Raw genomic sequence first — 26520 nt, 5'->3', positions numbered from 1 at the left:
CAGCTTCCTGATCTTACCCTTAAGGAAGGGGGTGGGGGTATACCGCTGCAGGCGAACCTCCTCTTTACAACAAGAGCCATTTCCTGCCGGGCAGCTGGTGGGTACACAGCTCGGCCTTGGCCTCCCAGACGCCAGGAGGAGCTCACTAGGTGACGGTGATGGGACTTGAATGAAACCTCCACTGAACCTGTAGTTTGAACGGGGAGTTGCCTGTGGCAAACTCAGCCCGGAAACTCACGGAACCCGGCCGCTATCCGAGCTCTATCAGAGGCAGGACAGCCTTGCTGCCGTGTCCGAGGATGTGGCATTTTAGAAAGGGGACTCCAGACCGCACAGAGCGTAGAGCACTTAAATCGAGTAACTTCAAAGCCAGCCTGTTTTTTGGTTTGGACTGTTCCCATTGCTCAGATGACCCCCTCAGAGTGGGGGTGCTGAATGTGCTGTGTGACTTGGGGGAAGGAATCTCACCTCTCTGAGTCTCTATTTCTTTTTCTGCAAAATGGAGTGAGCAGTTGCCACCTCTGAACACTGGCATGAGACAAACGAGATGTTTGTCACATATTTGGCAAAAGCTGTGTTTGGTGAGAGATAATCCGCTTTATCCCAACTGTCCTTTGGCAGATCAAGAAACAGACTGGCCTCAGGTCACACACGTGGAGGAAGTGATGGGGTCAACATTCGTATCCCCCCTCCCCCCGGCGCTGCCCCCCTTTTCTGCTAAGGCCACCGCCTTGTTTCTAGATGCTGCGTGTTCCACATTTCCATGTGTCAGGAGGCCCTCCGTTTTTGGCTTTGTTTGCTGGTGAAATTCCCACAACATAAAATTCACCATTGAAATCATTTTAAAGGGTACGATTCAGTGGCATTTGTACATTCATAATGTTGGGCAACCATCGCCGCCATGTGGTTGTAGAACATTTCACAACCCCGACAGCCGACCTTATGTGCTTCATACTCTTTAAGTGAGCAGGGTGTTTTTGTATTTTTTTTTTTTTTTCAGAGTTGTGACCCAAACCGGGGCCCAGCTGTGAGCAGGACTCCGGGGAGGGGGGAGGTGCCGCCGCCGTGCCCGCGGCCCGGGCTGACCCTTCGCGGGCATCGGCCAGGCTCTCAGGAGGTTAGAAGCACGGAAGACCTTCGCGCAGGCCGGCCCCGCACCGCGCGACGAAGACACGACGCCCGGCACCCACCTGCTCTGCTCGGACAGAGCCTGGGCTGGGCTCAACTTAAGTACCCACGCAGCGGCGGCTCTGACCAATCGGCGCCCGCTGCGGCTCCGGCGCGCTCCTGGTTGGGTCCCGTGTCAGTCTGTCAGGGGGGCGGGCCAACGCGGCGGGCGGGGGGAGATAACTGGCCAATCGGAGCCAGCTGCGGCTGGCTGAGCGCTCCTGGTAGGGCCCCGCGTCAGTCAGTCAGGCGGGCTCGGGGGCGGGCCCGCAGCGGCTGTGGCGGCGGCGGCGGCGGCGGCGGCGGCGGCGGCTGGGCGGGCGTGCAGTTCCGGGCGCGCGGCGACCGTTGGTGAGTCCAGCTGGTGGGGTCGGGGTCGGGGTCGCGGTGGGGGTCGCGGTGGGGGTTGGGGTCGGGGGGCGGCGGCGGTAGCCAGGGCGGCGGCGGGCGGCTCCGGGGAGTCAGGGCCCCGGCGGCAGGGTCGCCGCCCCGCGGGCCTGAGGGGATTTTTTCGGAGCCGGGCAGCCGGAAACTGAAAGTCGGAGCGGGGCCGGCGCAGGAAAGTTCGCGAACGCCCGCGGGCGTCCACGGCGGCTCCGGCCGGGGGCCGTGGCGCGGGGTCCCCACGCGGTGACATGCGGTCCGCAACGCCCCGGCCCACTGTGCGAGGTCACGGCCGGGGGGCCACGACCCGGGGTCACAGCGTTCCACCCACCAGCCTGGCTGCCTTGAACTTTGGTTGCTGGCCTGTGCGCCGCGCACCCCTTGCCTTGACCCCAGCTGTGGGCTCCCCTGCGCCTACCTGGTGCTCCCTTCTTCCTCCGAGAGGCGAGTTCTCACCTGTTTCAGATCTGGACGAGCTCCCTGAACTTCAGGGTGGTGGGTGGACCTCTGGGGTCACCTTTTCTCACCCTGTTGCGCCCTCGCCCCTGCGACTTGTCCCGGAGGTATCAGTGTCTCCTGCCGCCTGTCTTCCTCACCTGCTCTCTCGTTCCCTGCCCTCAGCCCCCCCACCTCCTGTGGCTCCGGAGCCTTCACACTTGACCCTTGAACATACAAGGGGGGTGGGGCGCCAACCCCCTCCCTGCGCAGTTGAAAATCTGCGTGTAACGTTTTTTCTTCCTTTCATTTTTTGAAATGGGAACGCTTCCCAAATTTTCGGGTCATCGTGCAGAGGCCACACTAAATGCTGTCTCGTTCCAGTTTTCGGACGTGTGCTGCGGAGTGAGCACGCCTGTGACTCCCGCCTTCACTTAGCTAGCAGCCTGCGGTTGGGCAGAAGCCCTGGCGATCGTGCGAAGAGCCGGCTGCCCCAGACCTCCTTGTGTGTGGTGTGCCGGATTCTGACCGTGCGTGCGTTAGAGGAAAATGGTAAACTCGTAGGGAGGAGAAAGCACGTTTACTGGAACGGGCTGTAAACAGTCTGTGCAGAAGCGGATCCGAGCGGTTCAGACCCACGTTCAAAGATCAGCTGTCACACTAGGGTGCCAGTCACAGACAGCACTGTCGCGTCCTGCAGCCTGTGAGTAGAGGTGGGGTGTCCCGTGTGTGGGCAGGAGCCCGGTGAGCGTCCCCGTGATGAAGGTGAGGCCCAGATCCTGGAGTGGGGCCGCTCGGAACTGTCCGTGGAGGAGCCTGGGACAGAGAGGGTGTGTGTGAGAGAGAGAGAGTGCACGCCAGCGAGCGAGTGAGCAAGCCAGCGAGTGTGGGGCAGAGCACAGGGGGGGGCGTGCTGGGCCAGCGCAGCAGCTCTCAGCAGAGGGGGCATCTGGAGGGCAGTGGCGTCTGTCGACTCGGTTGCTGGTTTTAGGTGCAGGTCTCAGTCAACCCGAAATTTTTGCTCGAGTTTTATTTTTCTTGAATAGCTTAATTGCAGCGTGATTTACGCACCACGGTGTTCGCCAGTGCTTGAATCAAGAAACAAGGGGCGCCTGGGTGGCTCAGTCGGTTGAGCGTCCGACTTCGGTCCAGGTCATGATCTCGCGGTTCGTGGGTTCGAGCCCCGCGTCAGGCTCTGTGCTGACAGCTCAGAGCCTGGAGCCTGCTTCGGATTCTGTGTCTCCTCTGTCTCTGTCTCTGTCTCTGTCTCTCCCCTGCTCACACACTGTCTCTCTCTCTCTCTCTCTCTCTCTCTCTCTCAAAAATCTTAAAAAAACAAAAATGCTAAGAGTTGATTTGTTTAAGCCCTTTGGAAGCCACAGAGCCCCTCGGTGCTTCTAGAAGTGGCGTCTCCACGCATCTGAGCAGACGCAGATCTCTCCCCTCTCCCCGGACACCTGGTTCTCAGAATAGAGCCCAATCCCCGTGGCCGCAGTTCCCGAACGCATGCACTGTGACCTCGGGCCTCTGTGCTGGTCCTGTGCCTCCGGTGCCCTGCTGTGTTGTGTCACAGATCTCTGCATCCTGTGGTCCTGTCCTGTTACCTGCCTCAGTGTCCTGGGAGGGGGGACGGCAGGCTGTAAACACCCGTGCCGTGTGATGGAGAGAGCCTTGCTGGCTCCCTCGGAGGGGGCTCCCAGGGGAGGGGGCTTTCAGCTAGGGGTTCTCTCTCTCGAGGGGTTTCTAAACTTCCCAGGGAAATAAATGCGAATGTCACTCGGGGACCATGTTCGTCCTGCAGTATTGGTCATGCTCTGGGTGCTAGAGCACAGGATGTGCCGTACTCGCTGGTCGCTGGAGAACGCATTTTCTCCGGGAGGATAAAGGCCTTTTCGCTTTGTGTTTTGAGGGCCGCATCTGGGTCCCTCTCTGGCGGTGGGCAGTTGCCAGGTGGGTTTCCACGGCGGGACATCACGAACATGCCCAGAGGCCAGGGCGGGAAGGTCCAGAGAAGAAAACCCGGAAGAAATTACCCACACACCCCGCAGGCGACGCCCAGAACGGGGAGCACATCTTCGTCGTGTTCTGGAGGCCAGGCCCGTGGGCGGTGTGCCATTCTCCTTTCACTGGGCCCGCTCCTTCATGGGGATGCGTGAGGACCACTCTCAAGGCCTGGTTCTTGTGTCCACAGGGAGGACATGTCCCTGTCCCGCCACAGGGCCTCACCCCTGCACAGAGGGTGCTGAGCCTGGGAGGAGGGTGCAGGAGGCAGGCTCAGCGGCAGCCGTCCGGGGTCTGAGCTGCGATGTGCGAGCTCTGAGTGGGAACGGCATCGAGGCCGCGGCCCCTGCAGGGCCCAGTGGGCAGCGGAGCAGGTGACCTGGTTGTGGTTTAGGGAGGTGAGGACTCAGCGGGCGGGGGGTAGGAGGAGAATAGGGGCATGACCCCGAAGGGACACTTCATCCCGGTTCCGGGCTCGGCGTGCCCCACTTTGGAATGGTGTGGAGGAAGGGCTGGCTTCACCGGTACCGGAGTCCGTGGATGAGCAGAAGCCTGGAAAGCCCGGAGGGCGCTCCTGCACCCTGTGCCCAGGCCCGGGTCCCTCCTCCTGCCCTCCCAGTCCCTGCCTCCTGGCGCTTCGCTTTCATTCCAGAGGGACAGGCCCACACAAGGAGGCCAGCACGGTGCGGTGTCGGTGACAGGTGACAGGGAAGGCCTTGCTGAGAAAGAGATGCTCGGACGGGCAGGGTGGAGGAAGGGTGGAGGCTCAGGACACGGTGGGTGGTGGCCAAGGCCTGACTGCAGCAACGTGGTCAGATTCCAGGGGTCTGTGGAGGGCAGAGCCAGCGGATCTACTGATGCGTTGGAGACGGTGGATGAGAGGGAGAGAGAGTGGTCTCTGAGGATTCCACTGGAGCGACCGAAGGGGGGCCCAGCTCTCCAGGGGGCTGCGGATGTGCAGGCACTCACACTCAGAGGTCAGGGAGAGGGGAGGGGAGCGGGGTGGTCAGCTGGGTCAGGTGGAACGAAGGGACAGTCGCTGCATCGTGACTGATCACCTTGTCCCTGCCGAGGGCCCTGGTTTTTAGTCAGAGAGACTCAAGATCAACATTTAGGTGGTACGAAGGCTCGCGCGCGCCAGCACCTAGGACCAGAAACACGTAGGAGCGCCTGGGTGGCTCAGGTCACAAACTCACTGTTCATGAGTTTGAGCCCCGTGTCGGGCTCTGTCCTGACACCCGGGAGCCTGGAGCCTGCTTCGGATTCTGTGTCACCCTCTCCCTCTGCCCCTCCCCTGCTCGCACTCTGTCTCTCTCTCTCTCTCTCTCAAAAGTAAATATTAAACACACACTCGCTCACCCGCAACGTCTGCTCATAATGCCTTAGTTTAGAGCGTCGGTGCACGTGAAGGTGTCCCCGTGCTCTGCACCCAGGCCGGGCCCCGGGCTTGTGAACGGGCTGCCGCCAGCTCCACCTGCAGCAGAGGAAACGGCAGGGCAGCACACGGTGCCAGATGCACCGCTCTTTCGGGGCTTCTTCCTGTCAGAACCTGACTTTCGGGTTCTCTGCAATTAAAAACTATTTTTTTACTATTTATTTATTTTTGAAATAGCGTGCGAGGGGGGAGGGGCAGAGAGGGGCCAGAGGGTCCGAAGCGGGATCCACGCTGACGACGTAGAGCCCAGTGTGGGGCTCGAACTCACGGACCGCGAGATCATGAGCCGAGCCAAAGTCGGGTGCTTCGCGGACTGAGCCACCTAGGCGCCCTGCTCTACCGTTTTTAGTATCGTGAGACAGAGTTATTTTGGATAAACGTGTATGGGTATACGTAATTAGAGATTTACATCTTTTTCTTAATCTTTAGAATTTATTTAAGTAGTCTCTACACCCGGTGTGGGGCTCGAACTCACGACCTTGAGATTGAGTTGCACCTCCTCGACTGAGCCAGCCAGGCTTCCCGAAACTCCATCTTTTTCTTTGAAAGTTGAGGCGCACGTACAGCAAAATATACAGATCCTGAGGGTACAGCTCGGCGCGCGGTCGTCTGCGTACCCGGGCCTCTCCGGCACGTCTGCGTTTCTGTACTCAGCGCTTCTGACGCCAAACGTGGCATTCCCGTGACCTCTCCTTGGGTTCACTGAGTCTAGAGTGGCTCACAGAACTCAGGGAGACACTGATTCCGTGCAGAGCCAGGTGGGAAGATGCACAGGGCAGGTGTGGGGCAGGGCTGCCAGGCCCCCACGCCCTCCGGCGCGCCAGCCTCTCGGCACGGTGACGGGTCACCAGTCCGGGAGCGCTCTGAACCTCCCTGGTCCGGGTGTTACGGGGGCTCCTTCATGAAAGTACGATCGATTGCCTTATTGGTCATGGGTGGTTAGGTCAGTCTCCGGCCCCTCTCCTCCCTCACAGGGGGCGGGCGTGAAAGGGGCTTATGAGTCACAGAAGATGCTCCCTTGGCCTCGTTGCTCTGGAAATCCCAGGGGTTTTAGGAGCTCTGTGCCAGGAACCGGGAAGGAGAGCAGACGTCTCGTGTGCCACAGGCTCGTGCAGCCGGACGTCATCACTTCCCAGCTCGTGTTGTCGTGGGCTGGTTTGCCTGTTCTCAAACGTCACATAACTGGAACTATTCTGTAAATGCTGTCTCGTCTCTGATAGAGATGCCCTTTTAACAAAATGTGAATCTGTCGTACGGACGTTAACTGGAGCTTGTTTTTGGGGAATCAGTTAGTGTGAGATCCGGGGCAGACTGCATGGGAGTCCTCGTTCACACGTTCATTGCCAGTGGAGTTGCTCTGGTTATGAGCAACTTACCCGAGAGAGTCAGTATTTGGGAAATAGGCGGGAAGCTTGAAAGGGCCAGCAGGATGTTGAGGTTCCGGGTTGGGGTGCCCACGAGCCCTGAGTCCTGTTCTCCGGTGGCCGCCCCGCCCACCATCCTTCGTGCCTGTGTCGGGGCTGCTGACTGCGCTGGTCATCTGGGGAGACCCAGATGGGTGGACATGTGCAGGCCACCAGGGAGTCAGAAGTCCAGGCGCGGGGATGGGGAAGTTTTCTTCTGTGGTCGGGGCAGGCAGCCCGCCACAGCGGCGGGACTTGATGTATTGATGGCCTTCAAAGCGTTACATTTTGGGGCAGTGCTTTTGAGTCTCTGTGATGTCTTTCGTTGTGGTTTGTAAAAGTTAAAACGCATTATAAACGAGATTTGAACACAGCGTTTAAGGTCGTGAGCACCGAGAACTCCCCAGGCGTGGCATGGGCTGCGGCGGGACCCGGGGGCTGGTGCCGTGGCGCTGGGTGGAATCCGTGGGTCCTCCAGGGCCTGTCTCCGCATTTAGGACAGAAATACCGATCCCCGCCGTCCAGCTGTGTCGGGTAGTAGTGACCGCTGACCAGGCTGTGTTCGCGAGGTCATTGAGGCCTGGCCAGAGCTGACGGAGGTCAAGGCCAGAAAGAGACCGCCCGTGTGGGTCTTGTACGTCTAATGGGAGCATAAGCTGATGGGCTAGGTCTGGTTTCGAGAAGACAGAGTGTCGGTGCCAGAATAAGGCTCTGTCTCACAGACTGTAGGGGAGGCTGCTCGGTGAGCTTTTCAAAAGAAAGCATCGCCGTAATCCTCATACTGTCACGGGGCTGTTGGTTTCTTACTTTAGTCTCCTCTGCCCCCGTGTAACACGGTCGTGTGCTTTCACTCCTTTACTTTTGATGTTGGATTTCATTTAAGGTAATAAATACAGAATAGAGATCTAAAGTGTGGCTTTTTTTTTTTTTTTACCAGTGATTTTTAAAATTTTTTTAGTGTTTATTTTTGAGAGAGAGTGAGTGCGTTCGTGTGTGTGTGTGTGTGTGTATGTGTGTGTGTGTGTGCGTGTGTGTGTGTGTGTGTGTGTGTGTGTGTGAGCAGGGGAGGGGCAGAGAGAGAGGGAGACGTAGAATCCGAAGCAGGCTCCAGGCTCTGAGCCATCGGCACAGAGCCCGATGCGGGGCTCGAACCCACGAACCGCGAGATCGTGACCTGAGCGGAAGTCAGACACTTAACCGACTGAGCCACCCAGGCGCGCCCCCGCTAACGTAGTTTAGAGCATTGATTTGTACGTCGTTGATGGCTCGTGAAATCACCTCGTGAGAGTAAGTGGACTTTCACGAGCCCTTCGCTCTTGGTAGTGCTTCTGTGTAGCACATCCGGACGTGGCCTTGAGAGGCGTGGGCTGAGGGTCCTCCCTCCTCGGCTGCCCTGGCCTGCACTGTCGGTGTCTACCGAAAGGCTTTAGTAAGTGGCGCCTCGTAGCGCTTCTGTGTGCCGTCGGACTCGAGAGAGGGAACTCCCCCGCTTGTCAGAGGGACAGATGGATGGGGCAGGGGCCCAGACACACCCACACGTGCTGAGAGTGTGTGGACCAGTGAGAGGGCGCCGTGGCCTCCTGCCAAGTGGCCTCGGGCACGACACCTCATATGTCCTGTGGTCGGAGGAGCAAATGCCTGTGTGCTCTGGCACGCGGCCCAAGCGAGGCCTCGCCGACTACGAGTCCAGAAGCCTTGGTTGAAAGTGGCTGTGCCCGGCAGATGGGAGGCAGGGGCACACCGTCTGTTGCTGCTTCCTGTGGTGTCACACCAGCTTAGGACAGGGAAGACAGCCCCACGAACACTGGAAAGAGGTGTCATTTCAGACCATCCTGGTTCGAAAGTTGGCGTGTTCCCCACGCACATCCATGAGAAGACACGGGGGTGTGTTTCCAGGGGCGTTTGGGGAAGAAAGCTCTTTGGAGCGACTGCAAACGGGCCAGGGTGGCTCTGAGGTCAAAGTGCTGCGTGTTCAGGTGGCACCTGGGTACTTGTCCAGCTTGGAGGGTTAGCAGGTACGGTTCCCTCTGGCTTTTTGAGATGGTGGTTGTTGATCTGTGCGTCCCACGCAAGGGGTCAGAACACTGTGGGAGCCTCTCCCCTGTCCAGCTCGTGTGTCCTGGGGGCCTTGGCAAGGCCTGGTGCACAGCAGCGGGCAGCTCTCTAGAGGGGGCACCCTGGTGATGGTGGCCAGGGAGCAGAGCGGTGGTGCCCGGCAGGCTGCGTGCCTGCTGTCAGGGGTGACGTTGCAGAGGCCGACGCGTGGGGTGGCCGCGTCCTGGGGGCTGCCTAGGGCCCGAGCACCGGCAGGTCAGAATTTCCTGCCCGCCAGGCTGATCTGTAGGAGGTCTGGGGGAGACAGGAAGGCACGAGGATAAGGGCTGCCGACGGCTGTGCAGCCAGAAGGTGGCCTCCCCGGATGCCGGCACTCGCTCTGTCCGCGGGTCAGCGAGCCGGACCAGGTGACCTTGAGGACGGCCTGTTGGCCTGGGGGCTTTGGAGTGGGCGTGCTGGCGCAGCTGTGCGGCGTGGGCAGAGCGCCACCCTGGCCGAGCCTCGATTTCCGTGTTTGTGGTGGGAGATGGGACTAGATTGTCTGCAGGGCTCCCCGTGGTGCTGAAATCCTGGTTCTCCGATTCTAGACCACTGTTCGGCTTGGCGACCCGACCCCTCACCGCCGGGCGAGGGCCATTTTCCGCGGGGGGTTATTCTGCAGTCGAGGCGGCTCTTAGGCCCCTGCGTGACCCTCTCCTGCTCTGTGCTCTTCCTTAGGACGTGGCGGTTCGCGGCTCCCATGGCTGCGGCCAGCGTGACCCCTCCCGGCTCCCTAGACGTGTTGCAGCCCGGCTTCTCAAAGACCCTGCTGGGGACCAAGCCAGAGGACAAGTACCTGTGCTCGGCCTGCAGGAACGTCCTGCGCAGGCCCTTCCAGGCACAGTGCGGCCACCGCTACTGCTCCTACTGCCTGACCAGCATCCTGAGGTACTGGGGGCCGGTGGCGGGTGGCGGGTTTGGCCTCGGGTCGGGCCGTGCTCCCGGCGACACCCCCCGAAGGCAGAGGCGCACTGCAGATAGGAAAGTGAAGTTAGCGACCGAAGAGGAGGAGTCGCGGGTTGCCGGGGCAGCGTGGACACAGGGAGTGAAACGAACACCACGAGAGCCCGTCTGCTGCCACTGCTCCGTGGGTGTCCGTGCGTGTCATGTGGGCACAAGGCAGCTGAAAATCACACTTGGGGTTCATGTTGCGTGTGCCTTGGAGGCACATGTCCCCAGGAGCTTGTGAAGTCTGGTCTGAGGGCCACTGGCATGTCGAGGGCCGGTGGGTGGGCTCAGGGAGCCAGCACCTCACGCCTGGGCGCCCGGCTGAGCCACCAGAGAGCACCTTTGTTCACAGCGGGAGGGTCACCGGTAGAGGATTGGAATCCTCTCCCCTGTTTTAAGTATTTTGTTTTTATTTATGTGTTTCCTTCTTAAGGTTTGTTTTTGAGAGACAGCATGAGCAGGGGAGGGGCAGAGAGAGAGAGGGAGACCCAGAATCCGAAGCGGGCTCCAGGCTCCGAGCTGTCAGCGCAGAGCCTGATGCGGGGCTCAAACCCACAAACTGTGAGATTGTGACCTGAGCCAAAGTCGGACACAACCCACTGAGCCACCCAGGCACCCCTAAATGTCTGAAACATTGGACGTCGACGCGTGCTCCTCCCTGATTCCATCTCAGTCTAGAAAGTGCAGAATGGGGGCGAGGAGTGGCGCTGGGCGGGCGGCCTAGTGCTCTCTGCTCTTTGCGGCGGGTTTGATGGCCGGCCCCTCGCTTCTCCCCCCAGCTCCGGGCCTCAGAACTGTGCCGCCTGTGTTCACGAAGGCATATACGAAGAGGGCATTTCTATTTTGGAAAGCGGTTCGGTAAGTGAAAGTCTTTAAGCAAAAAACGTCAAAACACAGAAAACGTTTTGATGTTTCTTTTAGTGACACCAGTGGCCTCATGGCGTTCTGGCAGCTAGGACCCGCCCTCGCTGCCCCGGTGGCCGCTAGAGCTTGGAGCTGCTGCGTCTGCCGCTGGGCCTCGTTCTGGAAGGCTGGCGGCGGGGCAGGCAGGGGGCAGCGGGTGGAGGCCTAACCTAGGAATGCTCTCCTCAGGCGTTCCCGGACAACGCTGCGCGCAGGGAGGTGGAGAGCCTGCCGGCCGTGTGTCCCAGTGACGGCTGCACCTGGAAGGGGACCCTTAAAGAGTATGAGGTAGGGTCCCCCGCACCGGCTCGGCCTCGAGCCTGGACCCCGTCCCCAAAGCAGCCCGCAGAGCCCTCGGTGAGCCTGCCGGCTGCAAGCCTGGCTGACGTCTGCAGAGGAGGCGGCGGCTGCTGACGACCCGCGTGTGGACCCAGGGGCCTGGGGACTGTGGCCTCGGGTGGGGCTTGCACCTGACCGGGCCCGGTGTCCTCAGCTGTGGAGGGCTGTGGCGGGTGGCAGCGAGGCGGCCGGGTGCGCTAGGACCTTGTGCTGGCTCTGCAGGGCTGAACGTGCAGGAAAGTAGCTTTCTTGCTCGGTGGGATTTTTCCGTGAGTCTTCAGACTAGGGCTTTCTTTTCTCGAACTGTCTAGACGTTGGACATTGCAGGAGTAGCCACGTTCGATCTGCGGTCACAGAAAGGCATCTGGCCAGTGGCAGGGCGGTGGCTGCTGTTCCCATCTTGCCGTGGCCTGTCCCAGCCAGGCAAGGCTAGTGTGCGTCCCTGCGTTGGTACAGCGGGGCCTCTGTGTGACCGGACCTGCCCGCCCTCGTGCAGCGTCCACAGCTCGCTCGCTCGCTCGGCCGTCCTCTTAACTGGCGCAGCCCACTTATTTGTACACAAATGTCATGGCAGCCGAGCGTCCGCCAGCTGACGGTGGGACAGACAAGACGTGGTCAGTCCACACCACGGAGTAGGATTCAGCCGTAAAAGGGAGGGAACAAAATGGTGACACGTATGAACAGACCTTGAGGGTACTCCGTTCAGTGAGAGGAGCCCAACTTAGGGGACCGGTCCTGTGGCCATCCACTCCCTGAAACAGCGCAACCCAGAGAGGCAAGAGGCGGCCAGGCCGCCGCCAGGACAAGAGGTTGGGACTGGCATGGAGCGGCAGGTGGGGCTCTCAGATGGGCAGCCCCGTAGGCGAGGCTGGAGAGGCTGTGGGTACGGAAGCCTGGCTCTCCTAGGCTCAGGCTCAGGAGCTAGGCCTGCCCCGGGCCCCGGGACAGCCCCGTCGTGGGGTGGGCCCTGGGCACTGAGTCGTGACGGTGAGGGAGGGCCCATCGGGTCTGAAACTGGGACCCGGGCTCCCGGCCTGTGTGCCGTCCTTCCCTTGTTCTCTTGACCCACTAGCCTTTTTGGTCTTCGGGCTCTCAGCCGCGTGTTTCCAGGGGAGCGGCTTGGCCGTGCCCAGGGAGGAGCCTCTGGTGGGGAAGGTGAGACGTGCTGTCCATCCAGCAGGCGCCTGGGGCCTCGAGTGGAGCAGCTCTCGGCTCCCTGCACCCTCACTGCTGCCTTCCTGGGAGTGAGACCCAGAGGCTCCCGGCCGTTCCCGCACAGCGGGGCGGCCCTGCTCAGCACCACAGGCCTGCAGCCGTTACTGCCCGGGGCTGTCCCGACAGCAGGCCTTGGGGTTTGGGGTCTCTCCCGGGAGGGTGGGAAGCCCGAGCAGGCTCTGGGGGCTGGTGGGCCCAGGAAGTAGGCACAGTGGGCTGTGCTGCCTTCTGCAGGGACCCAGAGACCCCCTGGGGACAGGTGGAATACCTCCCCCCCCCCCCACCTCCTGGTCTGGAAGGCCGGTTTCTGCTGCCTCCAGGCCCGCGGTGTGGGTGGGCGGTGGCTTCGTGGGCCTCCGGCTGAGGGCCAGGGACCGCAGCCAGCCTGTGGGCTCGGCCACGGCCCTGCAGGCATGCAGGCTGGAAAGTCCCTGGCTGGCCCGGAGAGCCCCGGAAAGTCCCTGAGAGGGTGGGTTTGGTCATGTGGGAGGGCGGGCGCTGCTCTGGGACACTGGGCCTGGCCTTTGGTAAACCCTGTCCCTGGCTGTGAACGTCACGGGCCTGGGTGAGATCAAGGCCTCTGTGCACACCGCCCTCCTCTCTGAGCCAGCTCGCTGCCCTTTGCGGGGCTGGGACTGGTGGTGTTGTGAAATGCTGGCGCTGTGGCTGAGCTGTTCGGAGAGTCCCGGTTAGCCTCTGAATGTGTTTTTCCTTTGCAACAACGCCTGGTATTTTCTAAGAACCCAATAATTTAAAACTCCAGTTCAAAGATGTTAGTGGGGCGCCTGCCAGGTGCCAGAGGTGCCCGTGTGCACAGCCCCAGGGCCGCTTCTCTGGGGGCGGGTGCAGGAGCCTGGGGCTGGAGGCAGAGGAGGGGCCGGCCGGCAGCGGGGAAGCTCTCCGCTGAAGGCGGGATGGGGGACAGGGGTGACTAGTGGTCACAGTAGAAAGGTGAGACCGAGTCGAGCCTGCTTGATGTCCCGCACGTCCCTGTGAATTCAGAGTCAGCACAGCTCTTTTCACCGAGACACTTAGTTTGAATTCTGGCTGAATAAAGGCTGATTTCTCCAAGGCGTGTGCTTCTCCCTGAGTGACGTGAAGGTGGTCCCTCTGATCCCTCGAGGGCGGTGGTGCCGAGTGCCTGCTCCACAGAGGCCCTGGGATGATGAACTCAGGCCTCCACCGTCAGCCGGGCCCAGGGGCGGCCGTCAGCAGGGGGCTGCATGCCCTCAGCCCTCCCGGGGGTGCCTGCTTGCTCTGTGCTTCCCTTGGGGACTCCCACGTTATGTGTTAACACTCCTTTAATGAAATCCAAGCACCTCAGCTGTGGCCGCTGTATCTTTTCCACTCTGAGCCGTGATCATTTCGGAGACTTGTCCTTGGTTCATTTCGAGTGTTTATGGTGTACCTGGTGTGGCCCCGGGCGCTGCCTGTTGTTGGATCGTGGCGGGGTATGTGACATCCACCTGCCAGCGCCCCAGGGACCCTGCGGCAAGTGCGGATGGATGGCGGGGGACCGGGCCGTGTGCCCAGCCGGGAGCCTTCGAGCAGCTGTGGGCAGGCAGTGGAGGAGCCCAGGGGCTGTGGGGGCGCTTCAGGGAGGCGGGCGCAGGCTGTGAGGACCCGGGCTTTGTGCAGCCAGGCAGTCCACGACGTGTTCTTTGGACAGGCTGGGACCTCACCTGGCAGCATATGGGGTGCTCTGTTGCGCTGCCGCGGGGTCACCAGGGAGGCTTGCTGGGAATGTAGCATCTGGTCTGTATGTGTCCCCGTGGGGAGTCAGAGGGCAGGGGTGCCTGCCCCGGGAGACTGGTGATGTGGGGTCCGCGAGGAGGCGTGGGCGCCACCGGACGTGACATCCAGAGTTTCCACGCCGTGCGGGAAGGACACCGCACGCGTTCCGCCTCCCCGGGGCCCACCCGTGGCCTCTGCCCTGTACACGCTGGGCTTTGGCGCCAACAGCCAAGGCCCCTGGCACGGGATGGAGACACGACCACCCTGTTCCCCAGTCGGGAAGAGCAGGTCGGAGGCTCCCCTGCTCCCCTCAGGTACCCCACAACCGGGATTCTGCAGGGAAACCCCAAAGACCACACCCCTCGGGCATCGCAGCCCGGAGCTGCCCAGCCTGAACCTCGCTGGAGTGGCTGAGCCTGCTTCTGCTCTAGCTGGTCCAGAACTTTCCTCTCGCAGCCACCTCTGCCTCCCTGCCCAGCAGGCCCCACGTTGTCCCTGATGTGGCCTCGTGTGTCCCACCTACAACTTAGCACCGTGCTGAGAGTAGCCCATCGCAGGGGACACGTTCTGTAGGAGCGGACGCTTACCGGAGGCACTGGAGGCGGCGGATCCGCGGGGGCGGGGGAGGGGAGGGGCCGTGTGTCACAGGACAGAGTCCAGTCTGGGAAGGTGAATACGTTCTGGGGACGGACGCACAACAATGTGAATGTGCTCGATGCCCTTAAAAGCAGTTAAGATGATAAATTTGTGTCGTGCGTGTTTTGACACGACAAAAAGGACAGCAGACAAACCTAGAGGTCTCTCCACCCGGCACCCCTCTGCTGTTCCCCTTGCTGGGAACCTCGCGCCACACCCGCAGGGAGTGCCAGGCTGGTCAGGGACTGGCGCCCTGGGGGCACTCCTGCCTCTCCCACCTTCCCCCCACCCACGGCTTCTCTGCCCCAAGCCCCTCCCACAGCGTCGTTCAGCCGGGAGGTTCAGCCGGGTTCCAACCGGGTTCGACTCTCCCCTGCCCCCTGCTCGTGGCTCTGTGGCTCCAGCCTGGAGACAGCACATCCCGCCCTCCTCACTGCACCTTCCTCCTACGCGCTGGGGGACCCCGGGCCGGGCCCTGCCTCCCTGGGTCGGCACGTGCCCTCCCCGGGCCCACTGCCTGTGGGCTATCAGCGCGGGCGTGGGATGAGCGGGTGGGCTCCCCGTCCTCTTCTGCTCGGTCTGGCCGCTGTGGTCCGTCCTCCCAGCACATTAGCCCTCATCGCTCCTGTGCCTCCTGTCCACCGAGAACCTGCCCCACTCCGGGCCTGGCCGCCCTGCACCCAGCAAGCCGGCTTCGTCCCTCCGCCCTCCCGGCCCTCCGCCTCGGCCTGGGCTCCGTGGCCCTTCTCGCTCTCTGGCCAGTGATCCTGTTGTCCCTGAATGTCAGTCTGGAGCCTCGACGGGGTGGGATGTCCCTGGGGTGTCACGTGGGTGGGTGCAGCCAGCTAGCGTGGAGTCCCCCGCCCTCCCCTATCCGGTCTCACCTGGAGCACGGGCGTCGGAGCGGATGAGTGCCCGGTGCTCGCGGCTTCGGGACGGGGCCCGGCGCCTGGCGTCGGAGCCTGAGCGGAGCCTCAGCCGGGACGGCCGGCTGTGTGCGCACCGTGTCCGCCGCATGCCCTGCTGACGCCGTGCTCCCTTTGTTGCCAGAGCTGCCACGAAGGACACTGCCCGTTCATGCTGACCGAGTGCCCGGCGTGCAGAGGCCTGGTTCGCCTCGGGGAGAAGGAGCGGCACTCGGAACAGGAGTGCCCGGAGAGGAGCCTCAGCTGCAGGCACTGCCGGGCGCCCTGCTGCTGGGCCGACCTGAAGGTGAGGGCGTCCGGCAGGGCTCCCCTCGCTCCTCGAGCCCCAACGCTGAGCCTGCCGGCCTGCTGTCGCGGCCGCTGTGGCGTTTTCGCCGCGTCCCACCAGTCCGTCGCTCGCAGCCAGCTGGGTGGAAGGTGCCTGGCAGGAACTCGGGCGGATCTGAAGGCAGAGCCGAGTGGTTTTAAAAACCCGTTTTATTTTAGAAAAACTCACACGGAGGGAGCCGCAGCGCCAGGCCTGGGCCACCCTCCCTGGAGCGTGCCCGTGTCCCCACGCGCCTGGCGCCACGTGGCTCCCCCGCCACGTGGCTCCCCCTGCTTGCTGGGGGGGGGGGTCCCAGGCTTTGTGTCGTGTCTTCTGGAAACTTTGAGAATGTGTTTCTGAGCACGTTTGCTCTTAGACCGCTGCACATGCCACCGTCCCTTCCGGGTCTCAGCGGCGACTCCCCGCCATCCCCGGGGAGTCACTTGGTGACTTGGTGTCTCCCGACATCTGATTTGTCGGGATCGGGGTCCAGACGGTCCCCACGCTGCATCTTGATGATGTGTCTGCAAGGTCTCTTGAATTGTGCTCTGCGGGGCTGCTTGGTTTTTTTTTGGTTGTTTTTTTTTTGCCGCTGTTCCTTGAAGAAGCTGGGCTGCACGTCTGTCCTTGCTGTGCCCCTCAGACCCCCGTTCTGTAGACCATTCGGTCCAGAGGCCCGAGTGCGTCCACTCGCGGGGCATCTGGCCGCTCACAGGGCCAGGGTCTCAGCGTCCCACGGCCTTGCTCCTCAGTGGCCTGGTTTCAGTGCGGGTGACCAGCAGCGGTGCTCTGCCCTGGTCGCCGTGGATTGCTTGTCCTCATGTGGCCCCGAGCTGCCAGATGGAGAAGAGGGGGTTCTGCTCTGACCCTCCCAAGTGACACTTGCGAGTGCCTGTGGGAGCTGCCCCGTCAGGGGTCTCGGGAGCCACGACCCCGGAACGAGGCCACGAGGTGGCAAGGGTGACCTCACGCACGCCCCGGCTCCTGACCGCTGTCTTTCAGGCGCACCACGAAGTCTGCCCCAAGTTCCCCCTGACCTGTGACGGCTGTGGCAAGAAGAAGATCTCCCGCGAGAAAGTAAGTGGTTTCCTGGCGCCTGTGACGACGGGGCGGGGGCGTGCGCGTTGTGCCCCGTGCTCAGTGGTGGCCCGTGGGCCGCTGTTCTGTTACGCTTCCCACGATGGAAGCGACCCGGCCCGGGAGAAGTCGCACACGCCTGAGATCCTGGCCGCCGCTCAGTCTCACCCCTGCGCACACGCTCACCTGCATCCAGAACCCTGCAGGGCTGGGGGCGGGCTCCGAGCTCCCTGTAAAGACAGAACGTACTGCGGGTTCATACTGACGCTTCCAGTTCGGATTTTTGCCTGATTCCATGTGATCTCGGCCCTCTTGCCGCGGAGCATCTCGGTGCCGGATCCCCTCGGCCTGGTGGCTTACGTGTGCCGCCCCGGCCTACAGCTGCTTTCACAGCATCGGTCGTGGACCACGCTGGCGGCCTCGTTTCTGGGACTCACGTGCACGCCTCTGCTCTGGTGGCCCCGGGAGGTCGTCTCGGTGCTGAGCTGCCGTCCGCCTCGGCTTTCTAGTCTGAGATCGCCCTTTACAGACGGAGTGGGGTTCGAGTTTTGTAAACCGGTCGTGCGGGTGCCTAGTGGAAACCGGGGAAAGTGTGCTGACTGGCCGAGCGCAGGCCCCGCCCACAGGCACCGTGACAGACCCCCGCGGTGGCGGCAGATAGGGGCTCTCGGGACTCCCAGTTCCCCTCTCTCCCGGCGTGAGCCAGGCTGGGAGCTGTTCGCTCCGGGCTGGCCCGCATCCCTGACCGGGAACATCGGGACTCCCGCCCGCCTCTTGCAACGGGGGGAGACTCCGTGCTCCTTTTCTCTGTGTTTGACGCCCTAAGTGTCAGCGGTGGTTTGGGCCACGGTCCCCTGTCCTTTTTCTTAGTTTAACGTTTCATTTATTTTTATCTGGCATTCGTAGCTCTGACGGTCTCTTTCTTCCACGGTCCTGGCAGATGGAGGCAGGACCTGGCAGATGGAGGCCCACTTACGAGTGCCCCCCTCCACCCTGGTCTTTGCTGGCGGAACATGCCGCCCGTGTCAGTGCCCGGCGTGTGCACGGCCGGGCTCTCTGGGTTCCGCGCCTGTCGGCGTCGGCGTTGGCGTTGTCGTGTGCCAGCACCGCACTGGTCCGTCGTGGGCGTCTGACCCCCGGTCAGGCCGGCCCCTCCTCGCTCCCAAGGGCCCGGGGGCCCTCGACACAATGTGTCCTACGAGCTGTGGTGGAGAGACTGGGGTGCAGAGGCCCGAGCACGGGACTGGGCGCCTGCGCGTGTTCTGAAGCCCTTGGCCTGCACCCACCTCCCTTCGTTGACACGCACAGGCCACGTGGCCACGTGTGCGTGCGCGTGTACGTGCACACCTGTGGTGGGTTGTGGGCCGTGTTCGGCCTGAGACCGCAGGGGCCGGGCCGGTGGGGGGTGGGGTCCGGGGGGGGGGCGGTGGCAGGGAGGAGAGAGTAAGGGCACCGACGGCGTCCGTCCTCCCAGTTCCAGGACCACGTCCGGGCATGTGGCAGATGCCGAGTCCCGTGCAGGTTCCGTGCTGTCGGCTGCCCCGAGATGGTGAGTCCCGTGGGCCCTCGGTCCGTCCGCTGGGGGCTGGGCGGGTGCCCGTCGATCCTCGTGAGTGGGCGGAGCCTGCAGAAGCGTGCCGCGTGCCCTCTCCCCGAATGCCGGATCTGCCGAGCCTTCGGACTGGCCTCCTGGTTTCCCTCCCGTTTCTGCTGCCTTGTCCACCTGCTCGGCCGTCAGGTGTCCCAGCCTCAGTCAGGGCTCACGTCCCTCTGCTGAAAATGCCCAGGGCCTTGTACCTCCCTGGTGTCTGGTGGGCGTTTCTGGCCTCGGCCGCACACTGTGAAACGTGCCCACCCCCCCACCCTGTTTTTCTACCTTCCCAAAAAGATCACCTCGTGTCACCGGCCTCACATCCAGGGCAGCCAGAGATCCGTGCTGCCTGCACACAGGTCCTGGACCCACCTGCCTCCCCTACTTCCGTGCCTGTGTGGCCCTGGCTGCCTCTGACGTCGTCTCTGCACCAGTCACTGGCTTGGCCGTCCTTGGGCACACTGACCCGTTCCCGCCTCAGGACCTTGACCTGTCAGCTTCCGTGCAGCTCCCTCAGGCCTGGGCGGTTCTCCGTCCACTTGGCCTCTACCGTTTTCCCTGACCGTCTGTCCCCCAAGGGGCTCTCTGAGGGCCTGGGGAACGGCCGGTGCTCTGTTCCTCAGAAACTTCCAGGGGTGGTAGCCCCGGCTGTGCTGTCACCTGGTGCCTTGACACCCGGTGTCTGGTGTCCCCTCCCACCGTTGCTCATTGTCTGGTGACGTGGTGGCGGTCCGTCCCCACGCAGGCCCTGGGCCCCCTGCCCTGGGCGCCGCCCGAGGCCAGGCCTGGCCCCGGGTGCCGCAGCCACCGTCCTTCCAGCGGCCAGAGCCCACCGCGGCCTGAGTGCGATTGCCGCTGAGGGCGCGTGTCGTCTTGAGCCTGTTGAGCTCATCCTGACCTGAGGCCTCACACACGCCCCTCCGGATTGGCAGGGGCGTCCCGTCAGAGCCCCGCTGGGGAGCTGCGCCCTGGGCGCTGTGCCTCACGGGGCCTCTGTTCTTTCCTTCGTTTGGTGTTTCGGGAGCGTTTAACTTTTTTAAATTTGTCGTGAAGTCTCAGGAGAAATTGGCTGCCGGGTTAGAACCGTACGATAAAGAGGATTTGAAGAAGCTTCGCTTTACTGGTCCCCCCCACCCTCCACCCCGGGCAGTTTTAAACCGTGTCTTCTTTCCTGTTACTTCACATAAAAGCAGACGAGTCACCAGGAAGGTTTGGATTTTGGAGAGACAGTGATACCAGCGACAGGTGACGTGCCGGCAAGTGAATGACGCGGAGGCGTCGCCGCACCTTGCGGCACGTCCGTGGGGCTCTGGCTCCGAGCCGAGTGCCGGTGCGGCGCCGTGAGCCTCCCCGTCTTCCCTCTGCAGGTGGAGAGTGAGAAGCAGCAGCAGCACGAGGCCCAGTGGCTCCGGGAGCACCTGGCCATGCTGCTGGGCGGCCTCCTGGAGGCCAGGCACCCGTCGGGGGCCGATGGCCGCTTCCTGGGCCAAGGCGAGGTCGGGGGCTGGGAAGCCGGCACGCTGCACCCCGAGGCCGAGCTCCCCAAGGCCGCGGAGCTCCGGCAGCGGTGTGAGGCCCTGGAGAGGAAGACGGCCACCTTCGAGAACATCGTCTGCGTCCTGAACCGGGAGGTGGAGAGGGTGGCCATGACCGCCGAGGCCTGTGGCCGGCAGCACCGACTGGACCAGGACAGGATCGAGGCCCTGAGTAACAAGGTCTGGGCCTGGGGCCTCCAGGGCTAGTCTGGGCGGGCCCCAGGGCATCACGGGGCCTCGGAGCTGGGATTTCAGGGATGGCACCTTGAGTTCCAGCGTGACGCTTCTCCGCTTCTGTGTCTGAGCCGGAGTCCCTCTCAGAGCCGTGTGCACCGATGGGCCTGACGTGGGGGTGCTGGAGGCCTCTGGGAGGTGGCCCCTTCTCTCGGGCCTGTGGGTTCCACAAGTGCGTTTCCTGACACTGAGCTCTCGAGTCTCGGGCGCAGGTGGGGTCGGGGGTGTTGTGAGGACGGAGCTCCCCTACGAGCTGAGCCCAGTCAAGCCCCGGGCACTGGGAGAAGCCGTCCTGCTCGAAGTCGGTGGAAAGGTGGGCGTGGGGGCACTTCCCTAAGCGCCGTCCTGCGAAATGCAAGGTGGACTCTGAGGCCCGCAGCCCCTCCCGCCGGCACCCTCACGGGGCCCTCTGCGCCCCCAGGTGCAGCAGCTGGAGAGGAGCATCGGCCTGAAGGACCTGGCCATGGCCGAGCTGGAGCAGAAGGTCCACGAGATGGAGGCGTCCACCTTCGACGGCGTGTTTATCTGGAAGATCTCGGATTTCGCCAGGAAGCGCCAGGAAGCTGTGGCTGGCCGCACGCCCGCCATCTTCTCTCCAGGTGCCGTTCTGGAACCTGTCCTCAGAGCTGCTGGTGTCCGAGCTACTCGCGCACCCTCGGGCTGGAGGCCCCTGCTGTGCCGGCAGCACCTCTGCGGGAGGACGCGGGGTGGGCGGGTGGCCGCCTGGGCCGGGACTCCCCTCACGCACAGAACTTCGGGCGGGTACTCGCAGGGGTGTTCCCTGGAAGGCACCGCTGGGGAGAAGGGGGCGCTCGTCCACGCGGCGGGCTCCCTTGCTCTGCCAGGGCCACATGCGGCCCATGGCCCTTCCTGCCGAGCCCGGCCCCCCACCCCACGGGCGCCCTTTACCGTTTACTTCGGTGAAGTTGCTGCCGTGGTTATGTGTTCGGAGCCCGGGCGAGCGGGGGCAGGGGCGGGGCGCCTCTCCTGCTGGCGGGTACAGGGCCGCAGGCAGGCCCACCCGCGACCGCGCCGTCCCCTGTGCGGAACCGGACGCTCACGCTCTGTCTTCCTGGCTGGGACAGGCGACTGCCGCGTGGGGAGTGGCGTGTTCGGGAGGCCGGCCCCTCTGCACTGGATGCGAGCAGGCACCTCCTTTTGCTAACGCGTTTCCTCGGGAGTGGGAGCGTGCCTGCCGATCAGCTTTCCTCCGGGTCCAGCTCTGGCGGAACCTGATAGAGAACTGAGCGTGAGCTCCAGCTGGGGTGGCCCTGTGACACGCCCCCAGGAGACGCTCGTCTGTGCTCAGGCAGAGCTGCACAGCCGGAGCGGGCTGGTGTCCGGGGAGCCGAGGGAGGGTGGTTTCCGGGGCCACGGGCAGGAAGGCCGTGAGGGCCGCTCCTGGGGGTGCCCGGCCTCGTGCCGTGTCTGGGCTCCTGCGTGTCTCTGGGCGCCATGCTGGATATTGGGAATGTCGCCTCTGGCTTGTCCCAGGGTCTCCCCCACTGTGCCCTTTCCAGGCCCCGGCTTAGGTCTGACCACGGCCTTTTGACCGGAGCCAAGCCCCCCCCCCCCCCCCCGAACTTCACGGCTGGTTCTGTTTTGGGGTTACATTTAGGGTTTTTAGAAATGCTGTTTTTTAATGTTTACTTTTGAGAGCAGGTGTGAGTGGGGGAGAGACAGAGTCGGGAGGGCGGACAGAGGCTCTGAAGCGGGCTCTGTGCTGAGAGCAGCGAGTCTGACGCGGGGCTCAGATCTGTGCACGAACTGTGAGATCATGACCTGAGCTGAAATTAAGACTTGGACGCTCGACCAGCTGAGCCACCCAGGCGCCCCTAAAAACACTTCTTCTGATAAGCTATTTTTCTTTTGGGCGTTTGTTCTCGCTAGGAACTAACTGCGTCCTTAGAGGAGAAGTATGTGCCCCCAACCTGGGTGTTGTCCCTGCGTTTCTGTTCCTTGCGGGGAGCACGAGCCCTCGGCCTGGCTTCACTGACGCTCCCTCCCGTCCCCCCTGCAGCCTTCTACACGAGCAGGTACGGCTACAAGATGTGTCTGCGCATCTACCTGAACGGAGATGGCACCGGGCGCGGGACGCACCTGTCTCTCTTCTTTGTGGTGATGAAGGGCCCCAACGACGCCCTCCTGCGGTGGCCCTTCAACCAAAAGGTACGCGAGGCTGTCCCAGCGGCTGCTCTGGGGACCCCAGTGGGCAGCAGGCTGTCAGGATGGGCCCTCAGGCTCCTGGGCCCAGGGCCTCCACGTGGCTCTGTCGCTGCAGTGGAGCTGGGGCGCCACCCAGTCGGCCCCGGGGCTTCCGGCCACTTAGGGCCAGCGGTTGCAGATGCCGCCTCGGGGCTGGTTTCAGAGGAAGGGCCACGGCTGGAGGCCGCACCTGAGGCTCTTGTGTCATAGTTGGGCTGAGGGATTGGAGGTGCCGGTGCCATTGTCCTTCCCCTTCGCCGGGCCGGGCCAGCCCCGTGGTCTTCCTGGTGGAGGCAGCGCATCTGAAAAGTGCTGTTCCTCGGGGAGGGCGGCAGGTATTCTGTGAGCCCTCTGGTAAGGAAACGTTTGCCACGTGAACATAAGAAAAGGCACCAACGATGCAGCTCCACGTAGCCCGAACTGTAGCCTTGGGTCCCAGGGGTTGGTCCCAGAAAGTGCCGGAGCGCAGATCACCCAGATGGGGTTGACACCCGGTAGCCGTGGAGCGGGGGGGCCGTGACTCAGCGTTGTCCCTCCGCGGGGCGCTCTCCCCCAGGTGACCTTAATGCTGCTTGACCAGAACAACCGGGAGCATGTGATCGACGCCTTTAGACCCGACGTGACCTCGTCCTCCTTCCAGAGGCCAGTCAGTGACATGAACATCGCGAGCGGCTGCCCCCTCTTCTGCCCCGTTTCCAAGATGGAGGCCAAGAATTCCTACGTGCGCGATGACGCCATCTTCATCAAGGCCATTGTGGACCTGACGGGGCTCTAGCCGCCTCCCCCCAGGGTCAAGGGTCAGGAGCAGCTGGGCCCGGCGGCTCGGTGAGGAGCCACCACGCTGGGCCTAAGCCTCGCTGCAGGTGGACGCCTGCCGCCTTCGTGGCCCACCGGGACGGGGCCGCCTCCTGGGAGAGGCCGCTCGGCCCGGGCTGCGTGGGGTGGGCTGCAGGCCCGTCGGTCCCTCCGAGGGCTGTCCGTGTAGGTGCTCGGGGCGGAGTGAGCGGAGCGGGCAAGGTGGGCCGGCACCTTGTCCTGCCCTTCGGCCCCCGGAGAGAAGGGACGCGCTCAGGCCTGGCCGCTGCTCTGAGGAGAGGTCCTGCTGTGCAGGCCAGCGGGCAGGGAGGGCGCTCTGTGTCCTCAGGGCCTCCCGTCAGCCGCCCCCGGGGCAAGCGTGGGGTGCACGTTGGGCCCTGCTGTGAGACGTGGTGCGGTAGCTGCCCCGTCGGGCTGTGGAGGAGTCGTTATTAAACTGTTAAATCTCTGTGGTGAGTGGTATCCGTTTGCCTCTGGCCTCGGTGGCATTGACCCTCACAGGGGCCTCCTGGCTCTCTGCCGTCCCTCGGTCCCTTCCCTACAAGTGCCCTGTCCCTTCCTGCGTCACCAAGTCCCTGAGCAGTTACGTGGGTTCCCTGACACTCCATGCTTGTTCCTGCAGGCCTTGCAGAAGCCAGCCGTTCTCCTTTCTGGAATCTTCTTTGCTGGCCGGCTCCTCTCCCTCAGGCCTCCCCAGGGGCTGCCTTGAGAGCAGGTCCACATGTGGCTCCACCCCTCCCCTCCCCTCCCCTCCCCTCCCCGCAGGGACCTCTGGCCGTGGAAGAATGGCCAGTAGCTTTTGCATTTGGGGATCCGACAAGCTGTGTTGCCTCCCCGGAACCAGGTCTCCTCCAGAACCAGGTGTTTCCTCCAGTCGGCAGCCAGTGGTGCCAGCCCCCAACCGCAGACCCGAATCTCAGTTTGAGCGGGGGCCTCGGCCCCACGAGGTGCAGCGCTGGGGCAGACTTGGGGTCCTGGCTGCCAGCTGTGTGCACCCGGGTGGTTCCAGAGGGCCAGGCTGGGGGCTGCCCCGGGGGCCTCTGTAGAGAACATGTGACGTGTCGGACTCCCCCTGACGTCCCTGAGAAGTGACGAGACACAAGCGCCAAGAGGAAAGAAACCGGCCCCTGCGGCCACCTCCGAGGACACAAGTGCACACGTCCCGCGTCGAGTGCAGTGGTGTCGAAACGTGGCGGAGAAGCTGACGTCCTCCGAGGCCCTTCCCGCTGAGCGGCGAGCGGCGTCCTCATGAGTTTGTGTCTTTGTTTTCTCACAGCCGAGACCTCAACGCCGTCTTCGCCGTGTGAGCCCCCTGCTTGCCCCCGCCGCCCCCAAGCTCCCCGGCAGGCCACCCACGTCCACGGCCCGACCCCCCCCCGGTGCCGGGCTCCCCGAGGTGCGCAGGCTGTCGTGGGCGAGAGGCCTGTGGGCCGCGGGCCGCGTCTACGCTGCTCCTGCAGAATGCAGAGCATCGCCTGCCCTTGTCCACTTGTCTACTGGGCTGTCGGTCTCGTTTTCCTGCCGGTTGGCGAGAGTGCCCGATGCTCCCGGAGGCCGGTCATTAACCGTGTCAGGAGCGTGTTTGCGACGGGAACCTAAGGTGTAGAATTTCCTTGGTGAACCGTGCTTCTGACCAGCTTATTCAAGAAGTCCTGTCTTCCCAAGGAAACGTTCGGGTATTGTTTCTGATGGTTTTTAAAGCTTCGTCTTCAACACGTTGGGCTTTACTCGGGAATTTGTTTATGGGGTGTGTACATACGTTTCGTTTTCCGTTAGGCCGGCTGGGTTCGATCAAGTGCATTAGTGAGTTTCCTTCCTTTTCCTCAAACCAGAACTGTAAGGCGAGAGGATTGGAAAGGTTTTTGCCCACAGGGACAGGGTGAGGGAGAAGTGAACGGCAGAAGGAAGGTGTGACCTTGTTTTGGAAGGGGGAGGGCGGGTTGGGGGGTGGCCAGCGAGCAGACGAGGGCCCTGCCAGGGTGCCGGCCCCGCGGCCGCCTGCTGGTCCTCCCTTCCCTCCAGGGCAGCTCGGCCCCTGCGACCTCGCCCAGACCTCAGCCACCCACCCACCGGGGGCCCCGGGCTGTGGGTCTGGAGAGCTTGCTGGACGAGCTCCGGACCAGGAGCGGGGTGCAGGGTGGGGCTCCGGGAGGAGCGGGTACGAGTCTTTGCCGGACCGAGGGCGCCATCCCCTCTCCCTTGCAGGGTGCTGCTGCTGTGGGGACACGCTCCTGCGGGGAGACCGGGGTCCCCCGGAGACAGCACGTGCTCTAGAGAGACACCGTGAGAGGCCTGGCCCCACCCCTTGTCCCGCAGCAGCCTTCCACGCCTGCCGTTGGGGCAGCCCCCTCCCCTGCCCTGCCGCTGGCAGGCAGGCGGTTTTCTGTCTCTGCGGACCGCCCGTTCTGGACGCGCACCCGCTCGCGGCTGCGCACACGGCCTTCGGCCCTCGCGTTGGGCTTGCTTGCGTGTGAAGTTGGCCAGGTTCCGCGGCAGGCATCGGGACTTCTTTTCTTCTGAGGCCGAAAGAGACTCCACGTACGGACAGACCACGTTTCATTGACGTGTCCGTTGACGGACCTCAGGCTGTCCCCACGTCGGCCGTCTTGAGCCACGCTGCCGTGGGCGTCGTGTGCGGTTTGCGTGTGGACGCGGCCCGCCGGCGGAAATGGAGGGCTGCGTGTTGAACTGCCCGGTGGCCCGATACTCCTCGTGGCATACTTTCCACGTAACGCCTTCGTCTCGCCTCCTGCTCCTCCCACGGTCTCTAGAATTTCGGACCCTTGCTAGTCTTTAATACAAAAAGCATTTATTTAAAAACAGTAGCGGCCACCGTGCCGCGTGTGTGGGTTTGGCTCACCGGTGCCTTGTGTCCTCCCGTGTCCCGTCCTGAGGGCCTGTGGCTTCCCGTGTCCGGGTGTATTTTGATGCTGACTGGGTTTAGCATTGGGTTGACGGTTCTTGTTCCCGTCACCTGGAAGCCAGCCTTGCGCGCGGCCCGGGCCTGCACAGGTGAAGTCTGCTGCGGGTCGGTTCAGGTAAAGCACACTCTCTCGCGGCTTTTTACACCTGTCACGTAAGGTTGATCTACCGTGTGTTTTGGGTGCAGTTCCGTCCATCTTGCCACGTGTACGG

General features: G+C 63.0%; 1 protein-coding gene across 3 annotated transcripts; it reads left to right on the top strand.

The window, feature by feature from the left end:
* Positions 1-1484: 1484 nt before the first annotated feature.
* TRAF2 (TNF receptor associated factor 2) lies at positions 1485-26205 on the top strand. 3 transcript variants are annotated; one of them, XM_047093743.1, is made up of 11 exons: positions 1485-1518; positions 9598-9807; positions 10647-10725; positions 10960-11058; positions 15745-15906; positions 16930-17004; positions 18479-18553; positions 19963-20310; positions 20786-20963; positions 22385-22533; positions 23126-23833. In XM_047093743.1, exons 2-11 carry the CDS (start codon positions 9620-9622, stop codon positions 23342-23344), a joined length of 1572 nt encoding a protein of 523 aa, XP_046949699.1. In that variant the 5' UTR covers positions 1485-1518; positions 9598-9619; the 3' UTR covers positions 23345-23833. The 3 variants fall into 3 exon arrangements, 2 of the variants coding, with proteins under 2 accessions (XP_046949699.1, XP_046949700.1); XM_047093744.1 differs by lacking the exon at positions 1485-1518 and adding an exon at positions 1655-2689; XR_006964760.1 differs by lacking the exon at positions 1485-1518 and adding an exon at positions 25591-26205 and having other exon boundaries at positions 7976-9807; positions 23126-25061.
* The last annotated feature ends 315 nt before the right edge of the window (positions 26206-26520 follow it).

The sequence above is a fragment of the Lynx rufus genome, unplaced genomic scaffold (assembly GCF_022079265.1).
Source record: "Lynx rufus isolate CCGP_SWC_20201006 ecotype Redwood Valley unplaced genomic scaffold, mLynRuf1.p SCAF_36, whole genome shotgun sequence".
NCBI classification, from domain to species: domain Eukaryota; kingdom Metazoa; phylum Chordata; class Mammalia; order Carnivora; family Felidae; genus Lynx; species Lynx rufus.
The sequence above is the reverse complement of the archived record's forward strand: the minus strand, read 5'-3'. Positions and strand labels throughout refer to the sequence as shown.

Bases quoted from the DNA above. Each gene is read 5' to 3' on its own strand.
- TRAF2 (XM_047093743.1), top strand. From the start codon at position 9,620: ATGGCTGCGGCCAGCGTGACCCCTCCCGGCTCCCTAGACGTGTTGCAG. The intron at 17,005-18,478 runs GTAAGTGGTTTC...CCGTCCTCCCAG, and splicing joins AGAAGATCTCCCGCGAGAAA to TTCCAGGACCACGTCCGGGC. The intron at 18,554-19,962 runs GTGAGTCCCGTG...TTCCCTCTGCAG, and splicing joins CTGTCGGCTGCCCCGAGATG to GTGGAGAGTGAGAAGCAGCA.